Source organism: Rhinolophus ferrumequinum, chromosome 12 (assembly GCF_004115265.2).
Source record: "Rhinolophus ferrumequinum isolate MPI-CBG mRhiFer1 chromosome 12, mRhiFer1_v1.p, whole genome shotgun sequence".
Classification (NCBI taxonomy): Eukaryota; Metazoa; Chordata; class Mammalia; order Chiroptera; family Rhinolophidae; genus Rhinolophus; species Rhinolophus ferrumequinum.
The window spans coordinates 79,140,686-79,155,232 of record NC_046295.1 but is presented as its reverse complement, the minus strand read 5'-3'; the positions used below and the strand labels follow the sequence as shown (position 1 = coordinate 79,155,232).

Below are 14,547 nucleotides of genomic sequence, written 5' to 3'. Positions count from 1 at the left end.
TTAAGGACTTCCCGGAGCCTCCCAAGTGTTAAACAAAGGGGTGGGGCCAGGTGCTCCCATTTGAACTAGGTGGCGGTGGTGGTGATGGAATTCAAGGCTACCTCCCTCACCTGGCTCTTGTCATGAAGGGTGTGACACTGAACAGGAAGACAGGGCTCAGCCAGGTAGGAGTGGTGGGGATGAGGATATAAGTCCCAAATGGTTTCTATTCCCACACACTGGGCCCCAGAGCTCCCCATGGCCCAGAATGAAGCCTGGGTTGGATGGCAGGCTACTGCAGGAGCTGAGCTGGGGGCAGGAAGAGGCAGAGGGGGGCTGAGCTGTTGCCTGGGCACGTCCTGCTCTCAGAAAAGACCTGGAGAGACCCCACTGTCCACAGGAAAAGTCCAAACAGCCTGGCCTTTGAGGAGATTCAGAATCAGGTTACAACCTCCATTCTAACTGCCTATCTGGGGCTCCCAGGGGGAGAGGCAGGGTCCAGGTGTCTGCCATTCACTCCTGCATCCCCAGGTCAAGCACTGTGACAGCACAAATGAATGAATGAGAACGACAACAGCCAGAGCGGTTTACCCTCGCAGGACATTTGTTCCGTGCCGGGCACGGTGCCCAGTGCCAAGTCCGTGGCATCAGGTATGGACTAGCGGCTGTGTGTGGACACACTGAATGAGTTAGGCTGTCCTGTGAACCCCAGTTTCCCCACTAACGGGCTGTGGGACCCTGGGCACATCGTTTAAACGCTCTGTGCCTCAGTTTCCTTGTCTGCAAAATGTCACAAGAATAAGTGTCCTTGCCTCCAAAAGTGAGAATGCGAAGTTTACAAGGTCACGTGTGTGAGCAGCTCAGCGTGGGCCTGGCCCCCAGCCAAAACACAGACCATGGGGATCCTCCCCCCTCTTACTGATAATGATAATTGAAAATGCGTGCTGTTGCATGCTGGACCTTAAAGACATTACTTTAAATGAAATCAGCCAGCCACAAAAGGACAAATGCTGTAAGATTCTACTTATGTCAGATCTGTAGAGTAGTCAAATTCAGAGACAGGAAGAAGGATGGTGGGTGCCAGGGACTGGAGGTGGGGGGAATGGGGAGTCAGTGTTTAACGGGGACAGAGTTTCAGTGTGGGAAGATGGAAAAAGTTCTGGAGATGGAAGGTGGGGATGGTTCCATAACCACATGAATGTACTTAATCCACTGAACTATATGTTTAAAAATGGTTAAGACGGCAAATTTTGTGTTATGTCTATTTTACCACAATTTTCTTAAAAATGCATGCTGTTCATTTCAGCCCAGCAGCTCTGATACTGGCCCCTGCTGCCCCTCCCCCACTCTGAGGCCTCCATGCCTTGCTGGGTGATGTCACTGTGATCGGAAATGTCTCCTTGCTAAAGCTCATCTCAAATTCTACCTCCTCCGTGGGACCCGCTATTTCCTGACTCTCACTGCATACCAGTAACGCAGAGCAGCAAGCACTTCCTAAATTATCCCACTGTTACTCCCATTTCACAGATGGGGAAACTGATGCTCAGAGAAGTAGGATGACTTTCCCAAGGTCTCACAGCCAACGAAGGGAGAGAGGCAGCCTGGATCCTAGTCTATCTGATTCCGAACCAGCACCTACCGGGCTCCGTGATGTTCTCTCTCCTCTGAAACCCTCAACCCCTGAGGGCTGACCCACTCCTCTGGTATCTACAGGTGCTCTGTGTGTGATGAGCTTTCCATGTCCTCCCCCACCAGCCTAGTGGCCACTTGAGGCACAAACTGAACTCGCTTCTGGGCACCCTGCCTCCCATGGGGGCCTGGGGCAATTATAAATGACCAGAAGCCTGGGGGTGGGGGAAGCCGTGGAGATGAGGGGGAGGAGGAAATCTCCCCAAGGCCTGGGCCTCACAGGAAGACCCCAGAGGTGCCCCAGGGACCCAGGGGTCAGGACCCAGCCTTGGGCTCTCCTCACCCAGCCTGGCAAGCAGCTCCGACAATGCTTTGATGTCCTTCTCCAGGGAGGTACGTGATTCCTGGATATGCCGCTCCATCTCGCCCAGCCTGGCACCCACCTTCGGGAGGGAGAAGGGAGGAGGGAAAAAGGAGGAGAAAAGAAGGAAGAAGAGCTTGCGTGGCTCCCGGCTGGCTCTGGGGCCAGGAGGAAATGGGTGAAGGCCTTGGCACACGTACCTGCTCAGCTTCCTCCAGCTGCTGTCTGTGCACACCTGAGGCTAGCACGTGCCGGCTGGCCTGTCGGAGCGTGGCCTGCGTCTGGCTGGAGAGCCGGCTGGCACGGCGGTGCTCCTGCTTCCCCTCCCTCAGCAAGGCCTTGGCGAGCTATGGGTGGGCGGCAGTGCAGGGAGAAGAGGGTGAACAGAGTACATCCTTTTAGACGTAAAAAGCACTATGGCAACCATGCCAACAGGGGCAACAGTCAGTAAGAGCTGGGGACGGACACATCCATTAGAACTTGGCCCCAGTTAAAAAAAGAACAGCCTGGAGGTTTAGGGAGTCCGGCCAAACAGACTGAGGCGTGAGTCCTGGTTATGTGATTTAGGTTACTGAACCAGCTGGGCCTCAGGTTCGTCACCTGTCCCATAGGGACAGCAGTGACACCTATTTTCTGAGGAATCAATAGGGTCACCCATGTGAAGCTCCAGAGCTCAGAGCCTGGGACCCACTGAGTCCTTAGTAAGGGTGGGGTATTCAGCACTGCATCCAGGAAAGGGGGCAGGCCTGCAGGGGCAGCTCTTGCATGACAGTTCTCCCACAGGCCCAGAAGGCAGGGATGCCATTGTCGTCACTTCTGTATCCCTGACCTTGGCACTGTCCTTGGCCAGTAGCTCAGCTTCTTTGCCCTTCTTCTTGGCGCTGGAGGAGACAGACGCCGCATTTCCCAGCATCCTCTCTGCCTGCTTGGTCTTCTTTTTCGAGTCCTCGAGGAGCCTGCCCCGGATGACGGCTGCCTTCCTCCTCAGCCCAATCTGGTCCTTGGGCCGAGGAAACTGCAACTTCATTCCTGCAAAGCCGGCCCAAGCTGTATCAGGGGGCCTGGCTCACGGCTGGAGAGCCTGCCAGAGGCCTGACCAGCCCCTGACCCTCAGACAACACGTGTGGAGGTTCGAGATGCATGACATCTGTGTGTAACCTACTCGGGCTTATCCAGGGGTGGGGGGCTGAGGGGACAAAAAAGTGAGACATACTGCCCAGTAAATATAAAGAGTCATATTCTATCACGATACTTATTAAAGCCACAAAATTACATGGTGGTCAACGCCTGGGCCCATCCATGGTGGGGATGGGGAACCACAGCACATGAAACAGCAAAATCCACGCAACTCTTTGTCTTTATGTACTACCTATATCTCAAAAGGCTTTGAGGCGCTTTATAGAGAGAGGTAAATCAACAATTGGACCATTAAAATGAGAAACCGAGGGCTACCTGTAATGGGGTGGGATGAGGGGGGCAGAATGCAGAGGAGTGAGAAGTGCCAGAAAATTAGGACAATGACATTGCAGGTACTAAATACCTTATTTACCTCTGAGCTTCCTAGCAGCCAAGACAAAAAGGGAAATATAATTCACATAGGTTTTATTGTCTAATGAGACAATAGACAAAGACAAATTTTAAAAAGAATCAAGCCTTCTAATCTTTACAAGCATAATATGACATAATTGCTCTATGAAAAGAATCCAGAAATTAGATCTACTTTGCTTATTGTACACAAAACTGATGTGCCTTAAAGTGTACTCTGTGTAGTCCTATTCCCACAGGGTGTTAATAAATGTCAGGGAGAAGTGCCAATTAAGTTTCAATAAAGTGAACCAGGTTTCTTTATTGCAGGACTTCTCAGGGCCTTTAATATTCTAAGGTGTGCACTGTAAGGCCTGAAACGGGCTATAGCACAACGCATTTCCTAAACTTATTTGAACACAAACCCTCCCTTAGCAGAGCAGATCGTAGGCTACAGGCCCCGGGCACAACCTGGGAAAGGCTGTTCAACATTTCAGTCAGTGAATTTTCCTTTCATCCTGAATGCCAAATGAGCACAGGCCAACTGGTGCTAAGAGAGGGTACCTCTGAAAAGGGGTGGGATCGGAGAAAAGGACCTGGGATTACAGATTTGAGGTGTATCCTCCTGTGGATTACCGAGCAGTGTCAAGGAAGCAAATTTCCATTGAGTAAGGAAGTTCTTCATACAAGAAATTTCTTATTCTCAGAACCATTCAACAGTGAGAAGGTGATCCCTTGTGACGTAGTGAGTACAGCATCACCGGAGGCAAGCAAGCTGAGGGCAGATGAGGCCCCTGCCTGGCATCATTCATTCACCTTAGAATTCTCATATTCTAAAGTCCTACGAGTCCATCATTATATATCACTGAATTTACATTTTTCTACACGCGAATCAGACAAGCACATATGGCCACGCCTTTCCCATTGGAAGTCCTTGACCAGTGGGTGCCCAGGACTTCAGACTGCAGAGGAACCTAGAGAATAGGAGGCACTGTCCAGCTCACCCTCCATCCAGAGGGTCTGGGCCCACAGCTGGAGCCACATCTCTTATGGGCAGCAGGCGGGGTCGCACAGGGTGACTGTAGACCCAAGGTGACAGCAGGGGTCTGACTTCTGGTCTCAGACCACGAGAAGCATCAGGAGCTCAGGGTGAGCTCCTGCCTTAACCAGCTCATCGGAACAGAGCCAGAAATAAAGGGCAAGGGGGCTTCTCTCTGGAGTAAGCAGGACATCACATGATGCAAGGGGACACCGAGGTAGAGAATCATGAAACTGGCTGGTTTCTACTCAGGTCTGCTCTGACCCAGAGACAGATAGCAACTCCTTCTCTCAGTCTATCTGTCTGTAAAATGGGAGCACTTAGCCTCATTTTCCTAAAGCTCAAAAGAGACCTGGACTGGCATCAACCCACACCCCCTTCTAAGGAGAAACTCTGCATCCACCCTGTAGCCCCGACTGAACACCGGACCATGGCAGCCATATTTGTACCAGGTACCAGAAGCCCCAGCCAGAGTGGACTAGACCAGGAGTAGACAGCCCATGGCATCAGATTCTCTGCATGTGGTCTGGTGATGGATGGCCGCGTGGGCAAGTACCCGGTGAGTGGTACATGATATGGGGAGAGACAAGCAGCCACGGGAGAGGTTCTGATGGAAGGAACTGTCCATGTGGCTTATGCCCACATGACTGGACTTCTGTCGTCTGCAGCCAAGCCTGCCCTGGCTGAGGCAAGTCCAGGTGGCTGTCATGGGCATTGAGTCTAGGGCTCAGCAGGGCACACGTACCTTCCAGGTCAGCCAGCAGGGCCCTGGCTCCCATGACGGTCACTGTGGCAGCCTGGACGGACGAGGAAGCCCGGGTCAGAGTGGCTCTGGCCTCCTGGTGCAGCTGGAGAGAGAAGAGAGAGGCTGGGCAGGTGGCCCCCTGGTGTGCTGCCTGCTTCTGGGCTGCAAAGGCCAAACTGTGTGCTTTAGCACTATGAGCACAGTAGGTGCTTGCTAAATATTGGGTGAGTGAACTAATGAATGACAGAAAGAATGAATAAGACCCATCCCCATTGTAAGCAATGCTGAAGAAGAGTGGTGGGCGTGGCCCTGGGTGCTGCTGGTGCAGCCTTCTGTCTGTCTGTCCACCTTGCCTCCTCTCACACTTCTACTTCCCAGGAAAGCAGGAGCTCCTGCCCTGGAGGTTCTCTGACTGAGGTTCTCTGGAGGTTTGGGGGGAGGCACCTCTGGTCTTTGCTCCTCCCTCCCCTGCAGCCCAGACCCCAGATCACCCCTGAGGCAGCCCCAACCTCCTCCAGGTATCTGCCTCCAAGTACAAGAGCCCACCTGTGTGAGAGGCTGTGTCTTGTGCAGCATGGCCTGGGCAGTGGCCTGGAGGGCCCGGGCAGTCTCGGTGACCATGCGCTCTTTGGATGTGACCGTCTTCTCCACGGCCTGCACCTTCAGGCCCAGGTCCCTGGCCCAGGACTTCTGAGGCTGCAGGGAGATGGAGGGCTCAGGCAGGCCAGGCAGGAAGGTCTGCGGGGCGGCTCCTCTGCTGGGTGAGGGGTCCCAGGGGCACGGATGGCGGGGAGATGGGCAGGTGAACACAGGGAAGCAGAGGGGTGAGGGTGAAAGACAGCAGGCTGGGGACCCCGTCTTGAGGCTCGGGTCCCAGCCCCAGCAACCTCTGGACAGGCGTCCTCCTACAAGTCAGCTGAGCTCCCTGATCTACATTTCCGTCCCAAAGCCCCCAGTCCCTACGCTGAAACCTTGGGGTTGGGTGTACTTCCCAACTCAGAATCCCCGGGTTTGAGAGAAGCAGGGCTGTGCAGGCACTGCACGTTATCTAACGCCCTCTGCGGCATCTGGGAAAACAGCCTCAGGGCCAAACATGGTACTGCTTGCATTATTACCCTTCACACGTGGAGGGGAAGCAAAGATCCCAATAAGCAGCCGGGGACCCATAAGTGCCACTCACGGTTTGTCCCAAGTGCATTTGTATATGCTTGGTCTTTTTTTAAAGTTCAGTTCTCGAGTTTTGGGATTTCAGGATTACTGAGAAGACATGATGGAGCTGATTTATCCAGAGGTGATGAGGGCAGGGTGGCAGGTACGGAGGGGCCGAGCCTGACACGCCCCGAGGGCCACCCTGCACATAACGAATCCCCTCCCAGCCCTAGAATAACCCAATGGGTGATCTCCACCTGCAAATAACAGACGCAGGAGGGAAAGACTTTGACAAAGGTCACGGCTGGAGCAGCGGAGCTGGGATTGAGCCCATGTCCGTCTGGTGCCGTTGCTAATGCCACTGTGAAGTAGAAGAGGCCCCACCTTTATATTATTATTGTAATCAACAACAAAGATCGGCTGTGCTCCAACTGTGCCAGGCAGGCGCTCCGCCCGGCCCTGGAGGCGGATTATCTCATTTGAATCGACTGCTATGGAGTTAAAAATAAGTCACGGCTTCTGCCTCTGCCTGGCCGGCACTGGTTTCCCAGCAGCCACATTCTCCCCTGTCCCCACCCCATGCTGACCTGGGCTGCAGGGGCAGCCGGCGAGGTCAGGTGTAGAGCTGTGTCTGCACCAACTTGCTGCACGGAGGCCAACACACTCTGAGCTTCGGGAAGCACTTCTGCCACCGCCATGCCCAGCGCCTTCTGGGCTGCCTGGACCTCCTGGTACCTGAGAGGAGACAGAGGCAGGATGGCCCAAGAGCAGGGCACAGGGCCTTCCTTCCCCATCACTGTCCCACGCCCAGGCCCTGATCTGTGAAGGCCTCTCCCAAGTTCCCAGGCACAGCCTCCCTCTGCAGGGTTGGTACCCAGCAGCTGGCCTCGGAAACTGGCTGCTATTCTGCCACTTTCAAATGAATGGAAAAGGCAGTAAAGGGACCACATTCTTGTTTCTTCATTCACTCAATTCAATCGTGCTTTTCTGAAGGGCTCACACTTGCTTTCCACTTGAGAACCACACGTTTTGCAAATGTTTGGCTCCTCTGGATGAATTGTGAAGGGGAAAATGCCTGGTGTTAGGGAAGGGCAACAGCCCAGGCTGGGTCTTAGCTCAGCTGTGCCCTTGGGTGACCTTGGGCATAAGGCTCTCCAGGCAAATGCAGTCTCCTGGGCTGCATGATTGCTCTGGGGCCCTATAGCCCTGAGGTTCTATAATCAACCAACTAGAATAGCTTTCTTGTCCTGCCAGCTGTCCATACCCACCCCCCCAGCTCGCCCCACCATGGGCACTGATGGGGTGGGGACCCCCACCTGGCTCCCTCCCCTCTCAGAGAGCCAGCACCACCCCTCTGTCCCTGGAGGTGGGTCATGTGACCTCAGCCCAGCCATGCTGACTGGTTCAGGGCCGGCCACCCAATCTGGGCTGGGTCAATCAGATTCTCTCATCTAGGAAGTCCACTTGGGGCTCAGCAAGATCTTGGTGGGTCTCCACTAACCCTTTGACCAAGAGGGATTTAAAGGGGCCACCCACATCAGAGAAGCAGAGGCGAAGAAGGAAGCTGGTGCCCGAGAGGAGCTGCCCTGAGACCTGGGGTGGGGCTGCGGGACATGCAGGCGGAGAGAGAGCAATGCGCTGCTCCGGGCCCTCCTTGTTCAAGTTCTGGTCCCTTCTCTCAAGCGGAGCTGCAGCCCCAGGCGTGAGTGGGTCCCTGTAACTCACCACCAAGTGGGCCTAAGACCCCAGACTTCCTGACCCGCCACAGACCGTCAGGGGAAGGAAGCCAGGTCTGGGACCAGCAGGCTCTGGCCAGGCCCTGTCGGCTCCAGGAGGCCAACCCAAGCTCCTACCCACACTTGGGAGCACTCACCTGTCCTCCAGCTCCCGCTGGGCCTCCAGGGCCGCTCTGCCCTCCACCAGACTCCAGAGAAGCGTATGACTGGTGTTAGAGGCCAGCAGTGCCCTCCAAGCAGTGGCCTTGGTCTTGGCGGCAGTGTCCTTGTGACTGTATGGAAATCCCAACGAACATGGCCCAGAGCTCGCAAGGAGGGGGGCCTGGGCCCCAACACACCCGCCCCCGACGCGTGGGCCATTTCTGCCCGACGCACAGTAAAGACTGATGGGCAGGGGACCCACAGCCCTCTTCCTGTGATGTAGAGTTTATGTCCTGGCAGGATGAGTCATAGAGCCTTTTATCAGACATAAAATCTCAGTTTGGACAATAAGTTATATGGTCATCCTCACAAAGACAGCATCGAAGAGAGTGGTTAAGACAGCCTGCGTTTGAACCCTGGCCTCTATCACTTCCAAGCTGTGTTTCCTTAAGCAAGTCACTTCTCTGTTTTTTCATCTGTAAAATGGGTCTAAGGTCCCAAGAGTACAATTAATGGGGAAAACTGCTGCAGAAACTATATTTTTGGGATCTTAAGCTGCTTCTTAAAGGTAGTGGATGAAACGACCCAAGTGTCCATCCGTGGATGACGAGATAAGCAAAACATGGCGTATCCATACAGTGGAATATTATTTGGTTGTAAAAAGGAATGAAGTCCATGCCGCCCATGGACGGACCTTGAAATCACTATGCTAAGTGGAAGAAGCCAGATGCAAAAGGCCACATATTGTGTGACTCCGCTTATGTGAAATGCCCAAAATAGTAAATCCATAGACAGAAAGTAGGTTAGTGGTTGCTGGGGGCTGGGGACGTTGAAGAGAAATGGGGAGTGATGCCTAATGGGTATAAGGTTTGTTGTGCACGACAAAAATGTCCTAAAACCGATTGTGGGGAGGGTTGCACGACTCTGAAAACCACTGAATTGTACACTGTAAATGGGTGAGTTGTATGGCATGTGAATTTTATCTCATAAAGCTGTTATATTTTTAAAAGGCCAGAGGATGCTCTCACATGCCTTTAGTTGGCCAAGGTGCCTTGGTGCACCCCATGCCCCCCTCCACGCCCAGTGTCTCTGAGGTGCTCATGCTGTCTTCACACACCTCTCCTTCCCACAGTGGCGACATTCCCCCCCCCCCAGCCCCATTAGGCAGCTTGTGTCCTCATCTGATTCCAACTCCTGGGGGTGGGGACACCGGCGGGGCTGACCCTGACCCTGGAACCCCCCAGGAGAAGGGCTGGGCGCCCTTCATGATGGTGTGGGCAGGACCGCACCACATCCCCAGGGCCTGGGGGCTCACCTCCTGGCAAGGACACGGGCCTCGGTGGCCAGGTGGCTCCAGTTGGTGAGCTGGCCGGGCACTTCCTGAGGAATGCCCTTTAGAGAAGAAGAAAAGAGGAGAAAACTGACGGCCCATTCCTGAAGGGCAAGGGGCTACATCTATCTAAGTCCCTGGGCAGAACCAGACAGGGCCAGTTACTTTAGAAATGCTCAAAGCTGGCTGCACACTCCGTCTCCTGGGGGCAGAGCCCCAGAGTGCGGAAAGAATAGCAATGACTCTCTGAGTGTTCACTGCTTGCTTGGAATGCTCCTTGCAAACTTATCTCACTGGACCAGCGGAGAAGGCATTATAGGTCCCCATTTTGGCAGATGAGGAAACTGAGCCTCCCCAAAGGGGAAAGCCATGCCCAAGATCAGCAGGCCAATGGCACTGAGCCCAGGCTCAGTGGGCGGAGGGGACTCCCTGGGGTACCAGAGAAGCCAGGACGGTGGCCGCATGCAGAATCTCCTCTTCTGAGGACTCCAGCACCGCCTTTAGGTCTGCCAGCTGGACGCAGGTCTTCCCGGCTCTGGTCTGGGCACAGCGGGCACTCCTGATCAGCACCTGCAGCTGCTCCCGGGCGGCTTTCACAGCGCCCTCAAGGCCTGTCACCTGCTCCAGGAAGGCTTCCCGGAATCCTGAAGAAAGCCCGCAGTCCAGGGGGTCACAGAGTGATTGAGATTTCACACTAGAGTCTCTACCCTCAGGGGTCCCTCTCTGTGGCCCCCACTCTTCCTGAGCACAGCTTAACTCTAGCACCAGGGCTGAGCACCACCAGCCAGTTCCAAAGGAAGAGCCTCCCCATTACACAGATGCAAAAGCTGAGGCCCCGAGAAGGCAAATCATGACCCAACGTCCCCCACACAGGAAGTCAGCCACAGAGGACTGGCAGGAACCCAGGCCTTCTAGAGCCACACAGGCAATTCCTGAATCAGAGACAGCAGTAAAACTGCCTCCAGTCAACTCTGCAACTTGCAGTGTGAGTCAATATGGGCATTTTAACACGCAGCATCCAGGAGCTCCCTATTTCGATACTTAGTCTTGCTAAGAAGTGCTCAGCTCACCTCTATCTGGCTTATGAACGTAAAATTTCACAAAATAACCAATTTGCTTTCAATGCTCCCTAAATGTCAGTGTCTCAGGGCCATAGTCTACCTGGCTTTGGTAACAGTCTTTTTTCTTGTTTACTCATTTATTTTCTATGCTGGGGGTATAGCCGTGAGCAAAATGACCAACAGTCAAGACAGCAGGAGCTTTACCAGTTCAGCACCTGGGACAGAGCTCCAATGATCATTTGTTGAGTGAATGAATGAAGGAACCCAGCCGGGTCCTCACTGAGCTGATAGTTTGGTTGGGGCAGCAGGTGTGGGGACCGGTGCTCTAGTTAGAGATTGATATTGATGAAGTTATGAAGTACAACAGGGTGACAGACATTCCCCCCAAGGGGTGTCATGGGAGGAACCCACCTCCATCAGGGGGGTCAGACAGGCTCTCCCAGCAAGGGGGTTCCCCTGGGGCTGTGCCAGGAGCCCTCAAAGGATCCTGAAACCAGACTGAAGGGCTCCAAAGGGGGCATCTGCCCAGCCATCTCTCCCATTGCCTCCTGCTCTCCCACTGTGCTCTCCTGCTATACCTGGCAGCACATGGTGGCCCTGGTAGATGTCCCCTCTTGGGTCCTCTCCCTGCAGAATGTCCATTGGTCCCCAGGGCCTGCCACAGTCAGACCCCTGCAGCCATCCCTCCATCAAGGTCAGCCTGGCCTTCAGCTTGGCAGCCTAGAGGGGACAGGGAAGGAAAGGTGCGTGAGGCTGGTGGCCTGGAAGTACTGTCTGGACACATTCCGCTGGCTTCTGCCTGGCCTGCCGCCCGAGTGTCCCCTTCTCCAAATGCTACCCTGGGCCTCGAAGTTAAGGATATGGCAGACCTCTGAGAACCGGCCCTGCACACCCCATCTCTGTAGCTGTCCCTTCCCTTCTCCCACACACACACTTGCATGTATTCATCTGACCACACCTGTATCCTACTGAGGGAGGGGAAGGGAAGCCCAGGAGAATTTCTGTCTGTCCTGCTGTATTCCCAGGACTTGGCAGAGAGGTGCGCTGCGGGTACCTGCTGGCTGAGTGAGAACGCTATGCAACATCTCCTAGCACTGTTGTTTTCATCATCTGAACAATCACTGCATTTACAGAGCGCCTGCTGGGAGCCAGCGGGGAGTGACCACTAGCCACGCACCAGCTCATGTTCACCTTACAACTACCCTAAGAGGCAGGGCTTTCAGGTCCCGAGCCCTCTTCTGAATTCTAAAGTCCAAAATGCTCTGAAAAACCACATGGCCTGCCAGTCCTCATTTGATGGCAAAATCAGGTTCAGAAAACGCTGAACTGATGTGGAAGCAAAACTGTTCTGAATAAGGCTACTTGTGGTCTTTCTCGACCCCTGTTGGTGGGAACAGTCATGTGTTTTCCTGCAGATGTATCAACGGGTTTGATTACCGGGCCGGCCCAGGTGCAGCAGGGGGAGGACCTAACATTCAGCTTATGTCGGCTTATCTTTCTACCGTGCCATCATTCCAAAAGCTGACCTCATCGGTTTCAGGTGAGCGGTTGCAGGCCTGAAGTAGCTCCCTTTTGGAGGTGGAGACACTGAAGTTTACCGAGACTGTCACCTGCCTGGGAGCATGACAACTAATAGGACTGCGGGGAGGAGAACCCCACACCACACCACCACCCTGCTCGAAATTCTACTTGTGCCCCAGAGCGGGCATCACCCTTCTCCTGACCCTCCCCACAAAGGGCAATCTGTGGTCTCTTCCCCATTGAACTTAAGAAAGTGTGACCTCGGTCTGGGTGGTCAGTAAGGAAACAAGTCAAGAACTCCTGCCTACTGAGGTGTGGGGGAAGGGCAGAAGGGAGGCTTGGGCATGGTTGGCATGGGCCAGGAGGCTGGGTGTGCACAGAGTGAAGGCAGCCAGTGGCCCTGGAAGGCCCGAGAACTACGGATGAGAGGCTAGTTCCTGGTGACCAGGACAGCGCTCGCGCTCACTAGGGGCATGGAATGAACAGGCTGTGGCACGGGCCTGGATGGGGTGGGCTCACCTCTTCCTTCACCAGGGTGTAGCAGGTCGGGCACTCCTGGCATTGTGTACCGCCGGCCGTGAGGAAGAAGTTGTCCTGGCAGCGGTCACACTTGTAGCCCACGAAGCCAGGCCTGCACACACACGTGCTGTTCTCGTGGCACTGGGCTGAGGAGGCCCCCAGCGGGGAGCACCTGCAGGCTGCGGGAGCCGCAGCAGATGGCGCCGGTTACCCTGATGGCCACCCAACACCAGAAGCCCCAGGCCCCGCCGTGCAGCTCACACCCAGCTGCTCCCGACCCCCCGGGCAGCTCAAATACATCCCCGGGTCCTTCCCAGGAGACCAATTTAGGTCAGAGGTGATGAATGAAAAGCTGACTTATTCTAGTGTTCCCCGGGACCTAAGGAGCTGCCATGCAGTCTAACTGCACAAATGAGGAAACTGAGGCCCAGAGAGGCGACACATAGCCCCAGGCTCAAAGGAATTTAGCAGTGGCATCTGGGACTAGATTCTGAGCCCCCCGTGTCGCCATTCCACATTTGCATGGCTGCTCTGAGAAGACCTGCCAGTGACTGACCTTTCTCTCTCCTGCTGCGTGGTCATCTTCCCCGTTGGTCCTCTTTGCCCAGAAACCTCAGGCCCCACCCTCCAGCTGGTCCAAAAGGGACCTGGCTTCCTTACCCCGGCAGCCCTTGATGGAGAAGCCAAAGAAACCCAGCTGGCATCTGTCGCAGGCCTGGCCCTCGACTCCTGAGCGGCAAGGGCATTGCCCAGTCTTGGGGTGGCACTGGTTCTCCTGGGAGCCCAGCGGGTGGCACTTACAGCTGTGATAAGGGAAGGAAACAGGTCTGAGTAAACTCTGGCCGCTCCCAGTCCAGCCTGTGCTAGGAGATCACGCCCTCTGCTGACAACGCCCCATCTGCATGTCGGGAGCTGTCAGAAAGCTTCCCCCAAGCTGTGCCATGGGAAGTAGTCTCACAAAATGCTCCCCACAGAAAAGAAAAGGTTATGGGGACATATGCATCTTGGAGGCTAGAACCCTCTGTGGGAACAGTAACGATGCAGTTAGCATATTCGAGGGTCTGAGAAGTCACATAAGGAAGAAGGCTGTTTGCTTCGCTGGGCATTTCCCTGGAGTCCACTGTTCCCCAAAGACACTGTCTAAGGTGCTGCTGTGGCCAAAAAGGTCACTGAGTGACAGTGTCACTAAGAAAGGAATCAGAGACAAACCAGCCCCCTATCCACCCGGACATCCCCTAGGGCTCTCTTGGCCTGGATCCTGGGCTGGCAGGGCTGTGAGTCTGACCCCCAAGGGACTGTCCCTTTGTCCCCCTTCGGTGCAGGGCACAATGTACCTGGCAATAGGCCTGGGACGCACGTTCCAAGCCAGGCCCCTCTCTGGAGGCTCCCTGTTGCTTTCTTCCATCGGGTGAGACCCAAGGAAGGGCACCCGTAGCTCACCCCACCCACCTCTGGCAGCCCTTTCCCGGCTGGAGGTCATAGAAGCCTGGGCTGCAGCGGCCACAGTCCCGTCCGGTCACGTGAGGCAGGCAGGAACACTGGCCAGTCACTGGGTCGCAGGGTCTCGGCTCATGGACAGAGCCCCCCGGGTTGCAGCTGCAGGCTGTGGGTAGGAGCAAGAAAGGGGGTTGGGGAACCATGCAGAGCATCTGTTCAAGCTTTGGAGGTCCAGGAGGGGCAGAGAAAACGGGGAGCCCACGGAGATGACACAGTCACCCTGGACTCCCAGACTGTTTCTGGGAAAAGGCTCTAGGCCCAGGCTCAAATCTCAGCCCATTTGCTATATCCTTGGCGAGACAGTCCAGATGGCTCT

General features: G+C 54.9%; 1 protein-coding gene across 1 annotated transcript in view; it reads right to left on the bottom strand.

The window, feature by feature from the left end:
• The window catches only part of LAMC3 (laminin subunit gamma 3), a 60,042-nt gene that overhangs the window by 2,206 nt on the left and 43,289 nt on the right, over positions 1-14,547 (bottom strand). The window contains exons 15-27 of the mRNA XM_033123745.1: positions 14,184-14,337; positions 13,395-13,537; positions 12,735-12,913; positions 11,273-11,414; positions 10,072-10,277; positions 9,619-9,695; positions 8,300-8,434; positions 7,014-7,161; positions 5,824-5,973; positions 5,278-5,380; positions 2,799-2,998; positions 2,170-2,316; positions 1,952-2,051 (exon numbers count right to left, since the gene is read on the bottom strand). Coding sequence (XP_032979636.1) covers positions 1,952-2,051; positions 2,170-2,316; positions 2,799-2,998; positions 5,278-5,380; positions 5,824-5,973; positions 7,014-7,161; positions 8,300-8,434; positions 9,619-9,695; positions 10,072-10,277; positions 11,273-11,414; positions 12,735-12,913; positions 13,395-13,537; positions 14,184-14,337 — 1,884 coding nt within the window. The remainder of the gene's footprint in view (positions 1-1,951; positions 2,052-2,169; positions 2,317-2,798; positions 2,999-5,277; positions 5,381-5,823; positions 5,974-7,013; positions 7,162-8,299; positions 8,435-9,618; positions 9,696-10,071; positions 10,278-11,272; positions 11,415-12,734; positions 12,914-13,394; positions 13,538-14,183; positions 14,338-14,547) is intronic.